The 17,673-nt window shown below is 48.3% G+C and overlaps 1 protein-coding gene across 2 annotated transcripts in view; it reads right to left on the bottom strand.

Moving 5' to 3' along the window:
• Positions 1-17,673, bottom strand: part of MED26 (mediator complex subunit 26) — a 54,153-nt gene that overhangs the window by 2,823 nt on the left and 33,657 nt on the right. The window contains exons 1-2 of one of the 2 annotated variants that reach the window (XM_025989708.2): positions 7,942-8,463; positions 745-819 (exon numbers count right to left, since the gene is read on the bottom strand). In XM_025989708.2, coding sequence (XP_025845493.2) covers positions 745-819; positions 7,942-7,944 — 78 coding nt within the window. In that variant the 5' untranslated portion in view covers positions 7,945-8,463. Of the gene's footprint in view, positions 1-744; positions 820-7,941; positions 8,464-17,673 lie in introns of those variants that run through there. The other variant, XM_025989707.2, reaches the window with a different exon arrangement.

Genomic DNA, 17,673 nt, shown 5'->3' with positions numbered 1-17,673 from the left:
GGGAAGGGCCCCTAGTCTTTGATTAATCCCACTGACCCTTAAACCACAGAGTTCCTGGATACAAAACCCATAAGGATTTGGGGTCCTTTGTGACATCTAACTTCCTGAATCTAGTCCTTAAACTTTAGGGTCTCAGGGCCACAGGAGGCATCTTCAAAAGTACCATCCCGGGATCCCTGGGTGGCTCAGCGGTTTGGCACCTGCCTTCAGCTCAGGGCATGATCTTGAGTCCCGCATCAGGTTTCCTGCATGGAGCCTGCTTCTCCCTCTGCCTGCCCCTCTCTCTCTCTCTCTCTCTCTCTCTCTCTCTGTGTCTCTCATGAATAAATAAATAAAATCTTAAAAAAAAAAAAAGCACCATCCCACAGGCTTCTGACCTGGAGGCTGTGGACCATCAAAGCCAGTGCAATGACACTATGCCAAGGAAGCTCTTTGGGAGAAACGCTATGGCAAAGGCAACAGCAAACGGAGGGCCTGAGCCAGCATTACTCACTGGAGCTTAACCCCTCAGGCATGCCTCCCAGGCCTGGGACTAAAGCCACCCGATTCGTGCAGTACCTATAGGAAGATGTTGCTCCTGGCACAGCAAAGGCCAGGAGAGTATGCACCCCCCTCACTCAGCACTACTAAGTCCTCATCTGGCCAGTGAGAGCACAAGGCTCCAAGAAGCCACGAAGGAATTGGGCTGGGGGAGGCCAAGCTCTGCCCACCCTGCTCCCAATATTGGGTCCTGGGGACACTCACCTCCAGTGCCTCTTTGGTAATGGGGTATTTCTCCAGGCTGGAGATGACTTCCAGCACCGCCACCATGTTCCGGATCTGTAAAACAAGAGCCACTTGTCAAACCTCTGCCCTTCTCCCTGTTCTAGCCCATTCTGGCCTCTCTCCCCAAGGGCCAGTGGAGTCAGCAACACCAGAGTTCTCACCCCATGCAGCCTCCTCCTCCTACCTGCTCCCAGAGCCAACAAGGTACCCAGTGCTCATGAGCCCGTCCATGGACATGCCTGCCTGCCCAAGTGGTTGTCACATGGCTGAAACCCATGACATTCATGAAGTAAGATCTGCTCTTGATATGGCAGAGGTGTTCTACTCTACCATCTCATGGGGGGGGGGGGGGTTGCTGAGGATTTATCAAATAAAACACCCAAGTTTAAAAGAACAATAAAGGCATACTTCCTTTTGTTGTTCGTAGCTTTAATACACTTCACAGATACTGTGTTTTTTACCAAATGAAGGTCTGTAGCAACACTGCATTGAGCAAGTCTGTTGGTGGCATTTTTCCAACAGCATTTGCTCACTTTGTGTCTCTGTGTCACATTTTAGTAATTCTGATCATATTTCAGATTTTTCCATTGTTATATTTGTTATAGTGATCTGTGTGATCAGTGATTCTTGATGTTACTATTGGTGATTGTTTTGGGGTGCCACAAACTGCACCCATACAAGATGGCAAACTTGATTCATACTGTGTGTGTTCTGACTGCTCCGCTGCCCAGCCATTCCTCTGTCTCCTCTCCTTGGGTCTCCCTATTCCCTGACACACAACAATATTGAAATTAGGCCAACCCATAAGCCTACAAAATGGCCTCAAAGTGTTCAAGTGACGAAGAGTCACACATCTCTCACTTTAAATCAAAAGCTAGAAATGGGGGGCATCTGGGTGGCTCAGTCTGTTAAGCGTCTGCCTTTGGCTCAGGTCATGATACTGGGACTGAGCCCCACATCAGGCTCCCTCCTCTACAGAGAGTCTGCTTCTCCCTCTCCTCCCCACTTGTGCTCTCTCTCGCTACCCCTGTCTCTCTCAAATAAATAAAACCTTTTAATAATAATTTTAAAAGGCTAGAAATGAGTACACTTAGAGGAAGGCCTGCCCCAAGCCCCAAACCAAGAAAGGCCTCTTGTGCCAAACAGTTAGCCAAGCTGTGAAGGCAAAGAAAGTTCTTGAGGGAAATTAAAATGCTATTCCAGTGAACAAGCAGAAGATAAGAAAGCAAAATTGCCTTACTGCTGATGTGGACCAAGTTTGAGTAGTCTGGATATAAGATCAAACACCATAACATTCCTTTAAGCCAAAGCCTAGTCTAGAACAAGGCTCTACCTCTCTTCAATTCATTGAAAACTGGAAGAGGTGAGGAAGCTGCAGAAGCAAAGTCTGAAGCCAGTGGAGGTTGGTTCATGAGGTTTAAGGAAAAGCCAACTTCGTAACCTAAAAGTGCAAGGTGAAGCAGAAAGTGCTGATGTAGAAGCCAAAGCAAGGGATCCAGAAGAAGAAGCTGAGATAATTGATAAAGGTGGCTACATCCAACAACAGATTTTCAGTGTAGACCAAACAGCTTTCTATTGGGAAAAGATGCTGGCCTTTCATAGCTAGAGAGGAGAAGTCAATGTCTGGCTTCAAAGCTTCAAAGGACAAGCTGACTCTTATTGGGGGCTCATGCAGCTGGTGACTAAGTTGAAGCCGATGCTCATTTACCATTTGGAAAATCCTAGGGCCCCAAAAGAATTATGCCAAATCGACTGCATGAGCTCTAGAAATGGAACAACAAAGCCTCATGACAGCACATCAATTTGCCACATGGTTTACAGACTATTTTAAGCCTACTCTTGATACATACCGCGTTTAGGAAAAAAGATTCCTTTCAAAATACTACCACTTATTGACAATGTACATGGTACCCAAGAGCTTTGATGGCGACGAACAATGAAATTAATGTTCTCATGCCTGCTGACACAACACCCATTCTGCAGTCCATGGATCAAGGAGTAATTTCAACTTTCAAGTCTCATTATTTAAGAAGTATGTTTTATAAGGCTATAGCTGCCATAGATAGTGATTCCTCTGATGGATCTGGACAAAGTAAATTGAAAAACTTCTGGAAAGGGTATACCATTCTAGATGCTATTAAGAACATCTGTGACTCATGGGAAGAAGCCAAAATATCAACATGAACAGGAATCTGAAGGAGTGGATTCCAACCCTCATGGATGACTTTGAAGGTTTAAGACTTCCATAGAGGAAGTAACCACAGGTGTGATGCAAACAGCAAGAGAGCTAGAATCAGAAGTGAAACGTGAGTATGGGACTGGATTGCTCCAATTTCATGCTAAAACTTGAACAGATGAGGAGTTACTTCTAATGGATTAACAAAACATGGTTTCTTGAGATGGAACCTACTCCTGGTGAAGCTGCTATGAAGATTGTTGAAATGACAAAGGATTTAGAATATAGAAGCTGGGTTGATAAAGCAGTAGTAGTATTTGAGAGGACTAAGTCCAATTTTGAAAGAAGTCCTACTGGGCAGCCTAGGTGGCTCGGCAATTTAGTGCTGTCTTCAGCCCAGGGCCTGATCCTGGGGACCCAGGATCGAGTCCCACGTCGGGAGCCTGCTTCTCCCTCTGCCTGTGTCCCTGCGCGCCTCTCTCTCTGTCTCTCTCATAAATAAATAAATAAATTAATTAATTAATTTATTTATTTTTTAAAAAGTCCTACTGCGGGTAAAATGCTATCAAACAGCATCGCATGCTACAGAGAAATTGGGCATGAAAGGAAGAGACCTATCAATGCATCAAACTTCATTGTCTTGATTTTAAGAAACTGGTGCAGCTACCCCAGCCGTCAGCGACTACCACCTCGATCGGTCAGCAGCCATCACCACAGAGGCAGGACACTCCGTCAGCAAAAAGATTACGATTTGCTAAAAATGAGATAATGGTTAGTATTTTTTTTAGTAATTAAGCTGGGGGCGGGGGGTTGTTTTTTGTTTTAGAAATTAGGGGAGGGAAAGGGAGAGAAAGAATCCTAAGTAGGCTCCACAACCAGTGTGGAACCCAACTCAGGGCTTGATCTCATGACTCAGAGCATGACCTCAGCTGAAATCAAGAGTTGGACGCTTAACTGCACCACCTAGGCGCCCCCAGTAATAAAGTATTTTAGTTAAGGTATATACCTTGTTTTTTTTAGACTTACTACTATTCTACACTTAGCAGACTATGGTATAGTGTAAACACCACTTTTATATGCACTGGGAAACAAAAAACTTCATTTGCCTTGGTTTACTGGGGCCATCACTTTATTTTGGGGGTCTGAAGCCTAATCTGCAGTATCTCCTGAGGAATGAATGCCTGCACACAGTAATCCAATCAATCTGGCTATATTAACCAGATCTTTAGAGTTCATCCAAAGTCACCACAAAGTCACAAACTTGGAGAAGACAGATACCACTCAGCCCTGAGGATCTGTATCTGGAACACAGAAACCTCAGGCCAGCAGACAGTAACAGGCACTGGGCAAAACAGAAGATGGCATCCCCAGTGCTCAGCTCTCACAGGCATTAGGGATGGAAGCCAGGAGCGGTTGCCCTACAGACATGCTGGCCAACCAGCAGAAGTGGCATCTGACAATACCCGGTAGTTCTGGGGCGCAGCCAAGTCTGGGGAGCAATGGCCTTTGGTAGTCTCACGTGTGCAGACCTTCTGACCAAGCCATCCCATCACTTGTATGCTGCCTGCTGTGGGCCAGGCCCTACCCTCATACCATGTGTGTCCATACAGCACCACTCTGGAGCTGCGACAACCCTAAGGAGAAGGCCCCGTTATCATCACATTTTACAGATAGGAGACGGCATACAAAGGTGTAGGTCACGCAACACCAGTGCCTTCCAAGAGTCAAAGTAACAGAATGAAAAATTCAAGAGCAACAGAAGTAAGCCAACAGTAGCCTCAGTGCACCAACAATACGAAGCTCAGATCACAGAGGGCAGAGTCACAGAAAACACAGACTGCATGATTCTGTTTACACCAAACATCAGAGCATGCTCAAAAATTAATTTAAAATCAGTCACGAACTTGGCTCAGTCAGTAGAGCATGTGTGAGTTTAAACCCCATGTTGGGCATAGAGCTTTCTTAAAAATTATATATAATATGTATATATTAGCTCCTAAAATCAATCACAGACCTAAATATGAATGCAAAAACTCTTAAGTCTTCTAGGAGACACAGGAAAGTATCTTTGCAACCTTGGGGTAGACAAAGATTTCTTAGGACCTCTAAAGCAGTCACTGTCTAAGAAAAAATACTGACAAACTAGGCTTCACGATTCAGAACTTCTGTTTACTACAAGAAGCAAACCTCAGCCTGGGAGCACGTGCTGACAAAGCATGCCCAGTGAAGGGCTTGACTCCAGAAGAGATAAAGAGCTCCTGCTCAGCAGCTGCTGGTTTCAGTGGGCTGGCGGGACAGGGGAGCCCACAGAGTAGGGGGAAGCCCCCCTCCCCCACAAGATCACACAGTAAGCACATCACACACCCACACACACTAGAACTGAGCTACGCAGGCACGCAAAAGGGCACAAGGAAAGGTACATCTCCTAGCCAGCCACTGCAGTGTTTCCTTGTATCTTTTCCAAAAACACTCCTTGCATACAGAAGCTTGTGTATACACTTACTGCACATTTAAAAAAAAAAAAGGCAAAGTATGATTCCATGCCTTGCTTCTTCTAACATGCGAAACCCCCAGCATCACAGACCCGGCTTTGCTCTTCCTTCCAGCTGGGGGCAGGGGCACTTGAACAGTGCTGTATCCCTCCTTTCTCACTTACTGCTACAGACAAAGCTACAATCTCCACCTTTACTAGAGGGCTAACACAAGCTGCTTGAGGGGTTGTTGGCACCAAGGTCATCAATGATTGTAATTAGCTGCTGGGGAGGCTGCTCCCACTCCATGTCCACTGTAGGAGAGGAAGGTGGGGAAGCCTAGTTCTTGCATGCTCGCCAGCACTGTGCTGTACTGTTGGGTACAGTTTCCTGTTGCTGCCAAAATGATCATACAGGATCACAAACTGAGTGGCTGAAATACCATGCATGTATCATGTCAGGTTGTGGAGGGCGTGGTTCAGGTGTGTGGTTCAGGTCCCCCTGGGCTGAGATCCAGGTGTAGGCAAGCCACCTTCTCTGGGAAGCTCTCAAGGGCCGTTTCCTATTCCTTCAAGTGTTGATAGAATTACTCCTCCTAGCCGTAGGATTGAGGGGCCCCTTTTCTTGCTGGCTATCATCTGAGGGCCATTTCCAGCTTCTGGAGGGCACTGCGTTCCCCAGCTCATGGCACCTCAGTTCAGCTCCCAAGTCAGTAACAGGGCTAAGTCCTCATACTGTATCCCTGGCCCGGCCAGGAAAGAGTCTCCAGTTCTAATGATTTGATTAGGCTGGGCCCACCCAGACAATCCAGGTCTATACCCTTAGTCACACGTGCATAGTCCCTTCTGCCATGTAAGGTACCAGATGCCCAGGTTCCAGGGACTAGGATGTAGACATCCTTGATGGCTGGTACCTTGCTGGTCATGTGTATTCCCAGCTTATCTGCCTTATTTCCAGCTGAAGGCAGCTGTCACCTCCAACTGCCACCTCAGGTTCCATGTGTCTTTTCTGCTTGTAAATTGCAGTAACCACAGAGCAACAACAGTTGCCTTGACTCTGCCTGACAGCTCTCACACAGCTGCCCCTTTGCCAGGGGGCCCCAAAAACCTACTCCAAGTTGCACTGAGGGAATAGGTCTGAGAGGAGACACATTCTATCCTTTACATATCCTTGACGTGCCAGGGACAGGGATTCAACGAAAGAGGAGACTGGGTAGTGAGGAGGCCAGTACCACAGGGACAGCGAGGCCACCCACTTCCTGTCCCCAGCCCTGGGATTCCAGCCCCAATGGGGTCTTGGGCTTGCCACATGGCCTATCTCCACCGCAGTGACCTCACCCTGATATATTTAGAGCCCTGGGTCCCCACATATTCCTGAACCACAGTCCCTGGAGAGCAAGCTCGGCAGCACAGACTGTCCTTGTCCTTGAGGCAGACACTGTCCTGCTGCCAGATAAGAGGGGGGAGGCACAACACCTGGGCAACTCGGGAGGCTGGAAGCAAGCAGGTACCATAGGGCTCATGCAGCTGGAGCCCCTCTTGGAAGCTGTGCAGGAGTGGGACAGGGTGAAGTCTACAGGCCATACTGACATTGCTGAGCAGCTCCTACACTTAGGTGCATGTCAGAGTTTGGCTTTGAGCAGGCTCTCCAGCTCTCAACCTTGTGGAAGATGCTACCCCCGCCCACCTCTTTCTGCCCTGGCTGCCTAGAAGTTCAGGACCATCCTGGGGGCTCATTCCTCTGGCTCTGCCCCACCCCAAAGTCATGATGGTGAGGGCACTGAGCACTGTGTGGGAGGTGCCACCTGGGCATTCCAAGTGCAGTCAGTCCCCTGAGGACCAGGAAGCAGACCCAGATAATGCTACAAGGAGTCTGGCCCCGAGCCCTGACGCTCACCACACCCAACAGGCAGGAGTCTGTGCAGTGCCTGGCCAGGCTTGGGCCTCAGACCCAGTAAGCAGTGTCACCCCAGCCAACCCATGTCTCTGCCTCGGCTGGGCATGCCAAGATGGAAGACTATTGAACCAGCCTTACCAACCCACCCACTCACCCACATAGGAGTGGCAGACCTCTCACTCTTGATGAGAGGGCCCTATGATTAGCAGAGACGGGATGAGATGTGGCCACTGGGAAGCTCCTAACCGGTTCCAGGCCTGCAAAGCTCAGCACAGGGCCCTCAGGCCTGGGAGGTCAGTGTGAAGTGTAAGGCACACCAGGCATACATATGGAGAGGTCAGCACCTGAGTGGGGCCTCCCAGGGTAGACAGCAGAGGTCCTAGCACCTAAGGAGATGGTGACATGGCACCAAAACCCTGGAGAGGGGAGGGAGGACCAGTGTGAAGACAGTGGCATGAGCCAGGATGCCAGGAGGAAGAAGAGACGGTGGGGAAGTGAGCTGGCTCCTACACAACCTGCCTCTCAACTTTAGCCACTGTGGGAGCTAAACTGCTGCCCTGATACCAAAAGACCATTTGTCTTTGCCCCATTCTGGGTCCTTCCTGGCACCTGTCTGTAGGAAAATATACTCACCATTCATAATCACAGCACAGATACTGTTCCATTCCTGTATGAGGAAGAAGCCTCTGGGCAGCTCCTGGGCACTGCCCTCAAGTGGGGCTTTGGGCGCTTCTGCAGGCCAGAGTCCCAGCGCCATGTGCAAACCTCTTGCTGTCAGGAATAGCCTGGTGCATTGGTGGCCCTTTCCTCCTCTGGCTATCCCTTGATATTTGTTCTCAAAAAACAAAAACAAAAACAAAAACAAAAACACTTCTCAAAACCACCTGCCAAAGGGCTTTCCCAAAAGGGGCAGGATTCACACTGAAGGATGTCTGAGTGCCCAAAGTCTCATTTTCTCCTTAGGGCTCCTTCAGCAGATGCAACTTAATTTGTATACTCTTAACAATTAAAAAAGCCAAGTATCACCTCTGCTTTCTACCAATGAGGACCTCCCATGTGAATGAACTGCTCACCATCTTAGCCCACTTATTATTTGAACGCCCTCTTCATTGGAAGTAATTAATCACCTAGCCAAGGAGCCCACAGGTTGGTAGTGTTTTGCCCTACCCTGTGCCCATGGTAGTTGGGCAAGTAAAGTGTCAGAACAGGAGGGCTACTCTGGAAGTGCAGGAAGCAGGCAGGGCAGGCCGGGCAGTGAGGGGGGGCGCACACAGAGAAGACCCCAAGGTCTGCTCCAAAGGAAGGGCAGGAAGCCAGTAGGTGACTACTGGTGGAAGTGATTCCTTAACTACCTCACTGAGTGCTTTCAGATCCTAGACTGGAGGTTCATGGGGGCACAATCATGTATATACTCTGTAAGACAGGAAAGTCAGCGTCACACAGGCAGCTCAATCAGCCAGTGTCTGCAGCACTGGATACACAGGCACCCCTAAACAAGGTACCCCCCAGCTCTGGCATGGGGAGAGAGAAAGCACATCCTCACTCACATCTACGGGACACCCCAGGGACACATGCTCCCTACTACCAACCCAGTTCCCAGGGCTTTTCTGGGGGAGGGAGTGTCTTCCCACCACATGAGAACCAAGAGCAGGCACAGAGGAAGCAGAAAGGCCTTTGTTCCTGGGGAGACCCTCAGAGCATGCTAAGTCACCACTCCCGCCAGGCTAACCAGTTGTATTTGCTGCTTGGCTCACAGAGCACAGGAGGAAGGGGGGCTGGATGCACACAGGTGACAGCACAAAGGAGAGGACAGCACCCCATAGAAGCAGCCTGGGCACAATTCTGGGCCAAGGAACACAGGATGCTACCACTTTGTGCCCAAGGCTGGTGACATCCCTGTTCCCCCACCCCTTGGGGCCAAGTGGGGGCAGCGAGGAGCCTGCGTGGTGCTCCATGGCACGCTGAGCTCTGTGGGAACCGCTAAAGGTACACTGCTCACCCCCAGCTTTTAATGACACAGTTCAGAATGTTTACTGGAGAAATGATGCACTTGGGTGTGGGTGGCAGAGAGGGAATGGATGAAGTGATGCTGATTGGCTGTAAACTGATTTTTACTGAAGCCAGGGCACAGTTACATTATTCTACTTTTATGTTTGAAATTAGCCACAAATCTAAATGGCTACAAAATTCACCCATTTCCTCACATGTGGATGGGAGGGGTTACTGGATATGGAATGAGACGGCAGTTGGCAGACACACCAACGCATGGAAGTGAAGTGAGCAAATACCTGTTTTCCAATTGCACATGGTAGCTTCTCGCTGTCTCATCTGGTACCTGTGTGGGGAGTGAGGCCAGGGCTGGTGGGATGCCGTCTCCCTCCACGGTGAGCCTGCTTTCAGCCCCCACTACCTCTGAGTCAAACTACAGGGCATATTCTATCTGGTGGGACCTTTGGACATTCTCACTAAGCCCCCTGCAGGCAACTGAGCTGCTACTCAACAGACTCTGTAAAGACTGCCTGCATCCCTGGTGTGGAACAAGGTCTGGGGTCTTTTCTCCAAGGCAGGTCCACGACTCCCTGCAAAGAGCCCACAGAGAACTGGAAACCGGGCATGTCTGATTCTTCATGCTTCCAAAGCTGCTCCCTGCCCTCAGATAGGGAGGATGCCACAGGGTCCAGGGGGGCACCCAACCAGACATGGGCCACACAGCTTCTTGAGGGGCTCTCCAGAGAGCTGGGGATGGCTACACCCAGAGAGAGAGCAGGTTCTGTGGCTGGGCTGCCAGACTGCTAAGGCCAGGGAAGGAGGAGTCAGCACCTTAGGCTTCTGACAAGACTGCAAGCCCCAAGCCACACTAAAGTACTTGCCCATCTGCAGAGGCTAGCATGTGTGTGTTCACACATACATGAGGTCAGAAGCTAGGGGAAGGGCAAAGTCTGGGGACATCTTACAGTGGGGCCCAGGTCAGGTCGGGTGACCAGAGAAGGTGGAAACATGGTAAAGAGTGAAGAGGGAAGGGACAGCCAGCCAATGCTGCCCTGTGGCAGCTCTCTGAAACCCAGTGTCATCACTGGCTCCTCCAGAGTCCAGGACGCCAACCAGATTGGTTTCAGAAACCTGCCTGTAACAAGGTACATGGAATCATCTTTAAAACAAAACCCCACTGGAAAAAATATTTTAACTGGCCCTCATCACATGTCTGAAAGTTGCTCTGTGAATCAGATCATTGGTCTGATCCTGGATTCGTGTGCAGAGCTGGGACCGTGCAGTGGGGTGAACCTGCCATTGACCAGCCTCCTCCTCCCCTATTTCAGGGGCTATGTAGGTAAACCCCAGACCCTGAGTAATTACCACCCCATGGGGGATTTCCAAAGTCATGTGAAACAAGGAACCGAGACACTGAGCTTCAGAGTCTGGGAGGCCTGTTGCTCACCCTTCTTTTCTCCATGCATCAAGGGTTTCCGTCCTGCCCCAAACCCCCATTCTCTTAGAAATTAAGCTGGATGTGTGCAGCCATGGTGGCAAAGAGGAAACCTTGTGCTCCTTGAGGTCTGAGCACTGATGGGGCCCACGATTAGTGAGCTGTGAGCGGCCCACCTCAGCCTGATTCTCAGAGGACCACCATTTGTTGGGTTCCTCCAGGAGCTAAGCTCTCTAGCTTTTCATCCTTGCAATCCCACTTTACAGATAAGGCAACTGAGGGTCTGGAAAGGTAATGGAGATCCAGGGCTCACTACTCAGCCAGAAGGTGGCAGAGTATAGTCTTATATTAGCCAGGCATATGCTCTGCCTATCACAGACAGCCCCGCTGGTGCTTTACTAGGTGGGATGAGGGAGGGCACCAAGATGCCACCAGGCTGGTGGTGTCGGCATCTCGCCCACATATTTTCTCCCTGACCTGCCACAGCAGGTAAACACACAGGTTACAGAGTTCCTTGAAGCCACACAGAGCCACTGGCTTTGTGCCTAGCAGATCTCTGGGCTGCCTCTGCCTTCCCTCCAAGGCAGCCTAGAGCCAGGGAGATCCATACACTTACCCACAACAGGGGCTTCAGCCCACCCAGTGCACCCTAAGCAGCAGGTCACTTAGTAGACAACAAGAGCACTGTAGGCCTCGGCAATGGCACACAGCATAAGTCTTCCTGCTTCTGATGAATTGCACACACATCCCAGGTGGGTGCCATTCTTTCTGTGGTTCAAACTGCCTCCGCTACAAGTTGGTGTAAGAGGTGGCAACACCTACATCCCCCAGAGATCCTGGCTGAACACAGCGCATGTCCCACCCCATCTCCCCGAGTAAGGAAAAGGCATCAGTGTGGCATGACCCTCCCTCTTGGCTCTGGAAGGTGCATCCTCCTGGCCTTGCTCTGCCTGGTTCCACAGCCAGGCAGGAGCAAGAGGAACCTCCCTCAGGTCATCTGCACTTCGCCTGGTCAAGGTACTGTTCTCTTCCAGGACCCCAGTGGGAGCCTAACACCCACAGGGTAAAGTCTCTTTCATTCATGGCTTCTTAGAAGAAGAATGACATGGCTGGGCCGGGGGAAGCGGGCAGCGGTGCTGTGTCCCAGCTGTAGCCGCCAAGCTCACTACTTACAAAAAAAGCACTTCCTCATCAGAGGGGCCCATATGCTCCCCAGGAGAGTCCACAGCTGGAACATAGCTACTGCCTGCATGGCCCTGACCATCACACAGCCCACAGAACACCCGCAGCCGGTTGGAGCATGTAATTGCAGCTGCAAGTCAGCCCAGGGGATAGAAACCAACCCCAGCCTGGGCCAACCAGGGACCAGGCAGAGCAGTGCCCATGAACAGCATAGCGCAGGAAGAAGAAGGCCAGGGCAGCAGCTGGAGCTCCTCATCAGCATACATGAGCAGCATGAGCAACTGCCATCCTTGGTCACCAAGAGGCTACCAGATGGGAAGGGGGATGTGGGGAGGGGAGGAGAGGTAGCACTCTCCCTGCAGCCCCAGCACCCAAACTGTCTCTCTCTCCCTACTACTATTTATCTCAGTAGCTCTTTCCGACAAAACTATGTACTTAAACTTTCCTGATCTCTGAATCAGGTCCACAGGACACACACAATTCTCTTTATGATCCAGCCCCCTCTGAGAGCACAAGAGCTCTCAATATGTAATCTGTGAACTGGTTCATTCCTGCACTGACACAACTACAAGTCAGAAAGCCAGGCAGAGCATTTCCTTTCTGCCATACACGCTCACAGAAGGGTCTCGCCAGCAGAGCATCTGATGACAGCACTCATTGTCAGGTGAGGACTTCCCTCTCCCATCCTCGCAGTAAAAATACAGAGACAGAAGGGCCCAATGCCCACGAGAGGGGCACAGACAATGCTTGACCCACATGCATGCAGAATATAAGCAATCCAAAGTGAGAACCAGCCAGCTTTTTAGGAACTGATAGGGGCCAACCTCCAAAAGACTGTGAAGTAAAACATCAAGGTGACAACAGTGAGCTCCTGTGCTGCCAAATGAAACACCCAGTGGTGGGGCTGGGTAGAGAAGGGCCAGGCAATAGAGCTGTACAAAGATACAGTGGAGCTGAACCTAGCCTCTAATGCTGCCCAACTCGGACTTAAGCAAGACCAACCACCAATCAGTCCAGCTCCTCCTCCATCAACAGGGAAGCCTGAGCGGAATGTTGGAAAAACCACAGATCATTTCTGTAGAATCCAAATGGCATTCTGCCCACCATCTTGAGAGACTCTGCCTATGGGGCCAGGTCAGGTGGGCTCTGCAAGTTCACTAACAGTCTGCTCTGTGGTCTCTAAGATCCCTTCAGGCAGCACAATGCCCAGCATGGTACCAGGCTACCAGTCTACCAACCTGGGCTGCTGAAAGATCCTGGGAGCCAAAGGTATTCCAGAATTCCCCTTGACAAGTCACCAAATGCTTTCTGAACAACTACTGCAGGCCTAGAGTATGCAGGAAGGCAGGAAGGCATGTATAGCCCAGTCCTGAGGGATGGCCAGAGGCAAGGACAGACACAATAGGGGGAACACCATGACTGAGGCTCAGTTAAGCTGCCAGGAGCCCGGGTGCAAGGAGCCCAGAACCGCAGCAACATCCAGCAAGCTCTTTTAGAAGAGAAGGATTACACAGTAGAGAACCAAGACATACCCTCTCAGAGGGACTCAAGCCCAGAACTAGCCCCAGAACTTGAAGCTGCCATGGGACGCTGGGTAAAAGTGACCATACCATAAATGAAGTCCAGGATGCCCCACGTAAGCAGTAAAAGTGTTACTGACATATAAATGACATGCAGGTTCTGGTAGCTCTCCTTTTCCTGAGCACTCCCACAGGGTCACCATGTCCCTTCTGAGCTGAGCGGACAGGAAAAGAGCAACAGGAACTGCCAGAATCTGGGTTGGGGCCACAATGGGTAAATCATTTGGCAAGTCTCAGGTTAAATATCAAGGAACTCTTGTCTCCTTTTAAATAGGAATCTGAAAGATCCGCAAACTCACCGCAAACATAATTAAGGGTGGGTGTGCCTGTCCTACACAGGGTGGTGGCCATCGGCTAAGGCCATAAACTCTATACTGAGTGCTCCAGGGCATAAAGCACCAGAGATCAGTAGATGGCTCTGATCCCACCCACCCATTCAGCCCACTCAGCTGTTCCCTCAGCCACTAAGTAGGAGGATGACAGAGGCTTCCTACAGGCTCCTGGAAGGGGAACAAGAGACACACATGGACACGCAGGATGCTGCCTGGCACACCTATCAGCACTCAAAAAGAAGTCAACTTGGCAGGGATCAATCCCAAGGCCACTCCTCCCCCTACCTGCTGCCCTGCAACTCAAGGGCTCCATGAGGAGCTAGAGGAACCACTGGGCACAGGGACTTTTCTCAGCGGGCATTCCTGCAACAGGGTCTGCCATGGAGAGAACCAAGAAAAGAGTCACTCATGAAACAGGAAGGTGAGTTGTACATTCTGTGTCAAACATCGTATAAGGATAGATATTCATACCCTGAGACCCAACAATTTTACTCTGAGGCACATACCAACAGAAACGTGAACACCCATGCATGGAGAACATATTCAGAACAGCCCTAACTAAAAACCACCTGAATGGCCATCACTGGCATCATGAGTGACTAAATCATGGTCGATCCATTCAGCGCAGAATGAACAAACTATGCTACACACATCAGAGATAAATCTCAAAACAGTGTCCAGTAAAAAAGCCAGGCACAAAAGAAAACATTCTGTATTGGATTGAAAGCTCCCAAGCAGGCAAGACTAAGGCCAGGGAAAACGGGTGGGGAGTTGCTGGGAAAGGGAACAAGAGTAGCTTCTCGGGAAACGCTCTATTCTTTGCCCTGGGTGGCAGGTTACTCAGGTGAGTTCACTTCATAAGCATTCAATTAAATGTAAAGCTAACAACTTGTACGCTTTTCTGGATGAGGCCATCCTGACCTAGAAACAGATGCCAGAGAACTGCTGGGGCTGAAGAGGAGGAGACATTGGTGAGTCAGCCCCTGGGTCCCCCACAGTGGCACAGACACTCTCAGGGTCCCACAGAGAGGGCTGCACAAGCCCAGGCTATCTCTGAGACACGCAGCATGCACTATGTTTCAAAGCTCAGAGAAACATGTCCATACACTCTTGCCCTGGGCAGGGTTCAGTTCTGAGCAGGACAAGGGTTCTGTAGGTTCCAGGGAAGAAGCACTCAACAGCTCAGTGTCCTCAAGAAGAAGTAAGCTCTAAACTTACTGGATAAGCAGGCAGGCAGCACCCACTGCCTAGGTATTGCTGGCCAGCGCTGTGCTGGGCATCTGTCTCTTGCCATACCATGGTCTCTTCTGAAACTACAGACCCCTAAAGTAGGTATTATGCTGTTTCCCCAGGATGGAAGCCAGGGCACCTATTAAACATCTGGCCACAGGTTCATTACTGATCTAAGCTGCTAATCCTATGCAGTTAGCCCATGTCTGACTCCATGCAATAGGCCATTAACAAGTCATGCTGGTAACCTGGGCAGAAATAGACAGCTGGCTTGAAGGAGGGCAATGGAACAATGAGGATAAGGAAACTCTTCGTGCCTAACCCAAGAAAAAGCTATCAAAGTAAGGGAGACTAGAAATTAAAGTGAGGGAGGCAGATAACATCTGAAAATCAATGTAATCTGTCATATTAAGAGGCCAAAAATGAAAAGGCCTTAGCTTATTTCAAAAGATATGGAAAAAAGGTTTGACAGAATTGGACATTTCTTCCTGATAAAAAACTTTCAGCAGACTAGGAATAGAAGAGAAACCTTTTTGGCCCGATAAGTGCTTCAACAATTCCCAGAGCTAACATCACACCTGATGGTGAATGACTCTATGTCCCCCGGCTCACAGGTGCAAGACAAGGATATGTGGTTACCACTTCTATTCAGTCTTGTGGAGAGATTCTAGCCAATGTAATAAAGCAAGAAAAGAGTGGGGGAGGGGGAGACATCAAGATTCGAAAGAAGAAGTAAAACTGTTTATTCACAAATAACAGAATAGTCCATATGGAAAATCTTATAGCATCTACAAAAAAGTTACCAGAATAAGTGAGTTTATTAGTAAGATGGCAGGATACAAGTTCAATAGCAAATCTGACTGTATTTTTATTTTTTTTTTTTAATTTTTTTTTTTAATTTTTTTTTTATTTATTTATGATAGGCACACAGTGAGAGAGAGAGAAGCAGAGACACAGGCAGAGGGAGAAGCAGGCTCCATGCACCGGGAGCCCGACGTGGGATTCGATCCCGGGTCTCCAGGATCACGCCCCGGGCCAAAGGCAGGCGCCAAACCGCTGCGCCACCCAGGGATCCCTTCTGACTGTATTTTTATATGCAAACAACAAACATTCAGAAAAATGAAATCTCAAAAAAACCAATTCCATTTATAATAGCAATTAAAAAATATGAAGTACTTAGGAATACATTTGACAAAAGACATGAACGAGTTCAACACCAAAAAGTGCAACATTGAAAAGTGCAAAACATGGCTGAGAAAAATTAAAGAAAAATTAAAGAATTAATTGATGAATTAATGGAGAGATATACTGAGTAAACGGATTGAAAGAGTCAAGAGTGTTAAGATGTCATTTCTTCCCCAAACTGATCTATATAGCTTCCATGCAATTGCAATCAAAATTCCAGCAGGGTCTTTGAGTGAAACTGACAAGTTGATTTAAAATCTATATGGAATCACACAGAAGACCTAGAATAGCCAACACATTTGGAAAAAAAGAAAACCAGAAGATTATAATCAAGACAATGTGGTATTAAAGACAGATAAACAGATCAATGGAATAGAACAGAGTCCATTTACAGACCCATTCATGGTCAACTGATCCTTAACAAAAAAGTGTTAAGATAATTCAGTGAATGATCTTTCAACAAATAGCGCTAGAATAATTGGACAGCCATATGCAAACAACAACAACAAATAAAAAACAAAATCCTCAATCTCTACCTTATAAGATATACAAATATTAACACCAAATGGATTACAAACATAAACATAAAAGTTAATTAAAACTATAGACCATCTAAGAAGAAAACATAGGAGGAAAATCTTAGTGACCTTGGGTTTGGGAAAGACTAAAAGTACAACAGAAAAGGCACAAAATTTAGAGAAAACATAAATTGGATTTCATCAAAATTGAAAATCTTTGCTCTTTAAAACACGACACTTAAATTTTTTTTTAAAAAGGCAAGCCACAGATAGGAAGAAAATGTATAAATGAATCATATATCTAAGAATGGACATGGATCTAGAATACATTAAAAAAAAAAAAAAAAAAAAAAACTCTTTCAACTCCGTGATTAGGCAAAGAACCCAAGGGGAAAAAAAGGGAAAAATGGTTTGAATGAATATTCAAGGACAGCCTGGGTGGCTCAGTTTAGCACTGCCTTTAGCCCAGGGCCTGATCCTAGAGACCGGGGATCGAGTCCCATTGTCGGGCTCCCTGCATGGAGCCTGCTTCTCCCTCTGCCTGTGTCTCTTCCTCTCTCTGTCTCTCATGAACAAATAAATAAAATCTTTAAAAAAAAAAAAAAAAACAAAGAATATTCAAGTCTTTCAACAAAGAAGAGAGATGCGTGGCAAATAAACACATGAAGAGATGCACATCAATATTAGTCACTAGAAAAATGCTTAAAATCACCGTAAGATATCACTACATACCTATTAGAATAACTAAAATGAAAAAGACTGACCATACCAAATGCTGGCCAAGATGTGGAGCTAATGGCATTCTCATACACTGCTGGTGGGAGTGTAACATCATACAACCACCTTGGAAGTCCTTCAGGCAGAGATTCTTAACCCAAAAGTCCATCAACACATGGGTAGATAAATGAATTGTA

The sequence above is a fragment of the Vulpes vulpes genome, chromosome 9 (genome assembly GCF_048418805.1).
Source record: "Vulpes vulpes isolate BD-2025 chromosome 9, VulVul3, whole genome shotgun sequence".
NCBI lineage: Eukaryota > Metazoa > Chordata > Mammalia > Carnivora > Canidae > Vulpes > Vulpes vulpes.
The sequence above is the reverse complement of the archived record's forward strand: the minus strand, read 5'-3'. Positions and strand labels throughout refer to the sequence as shown.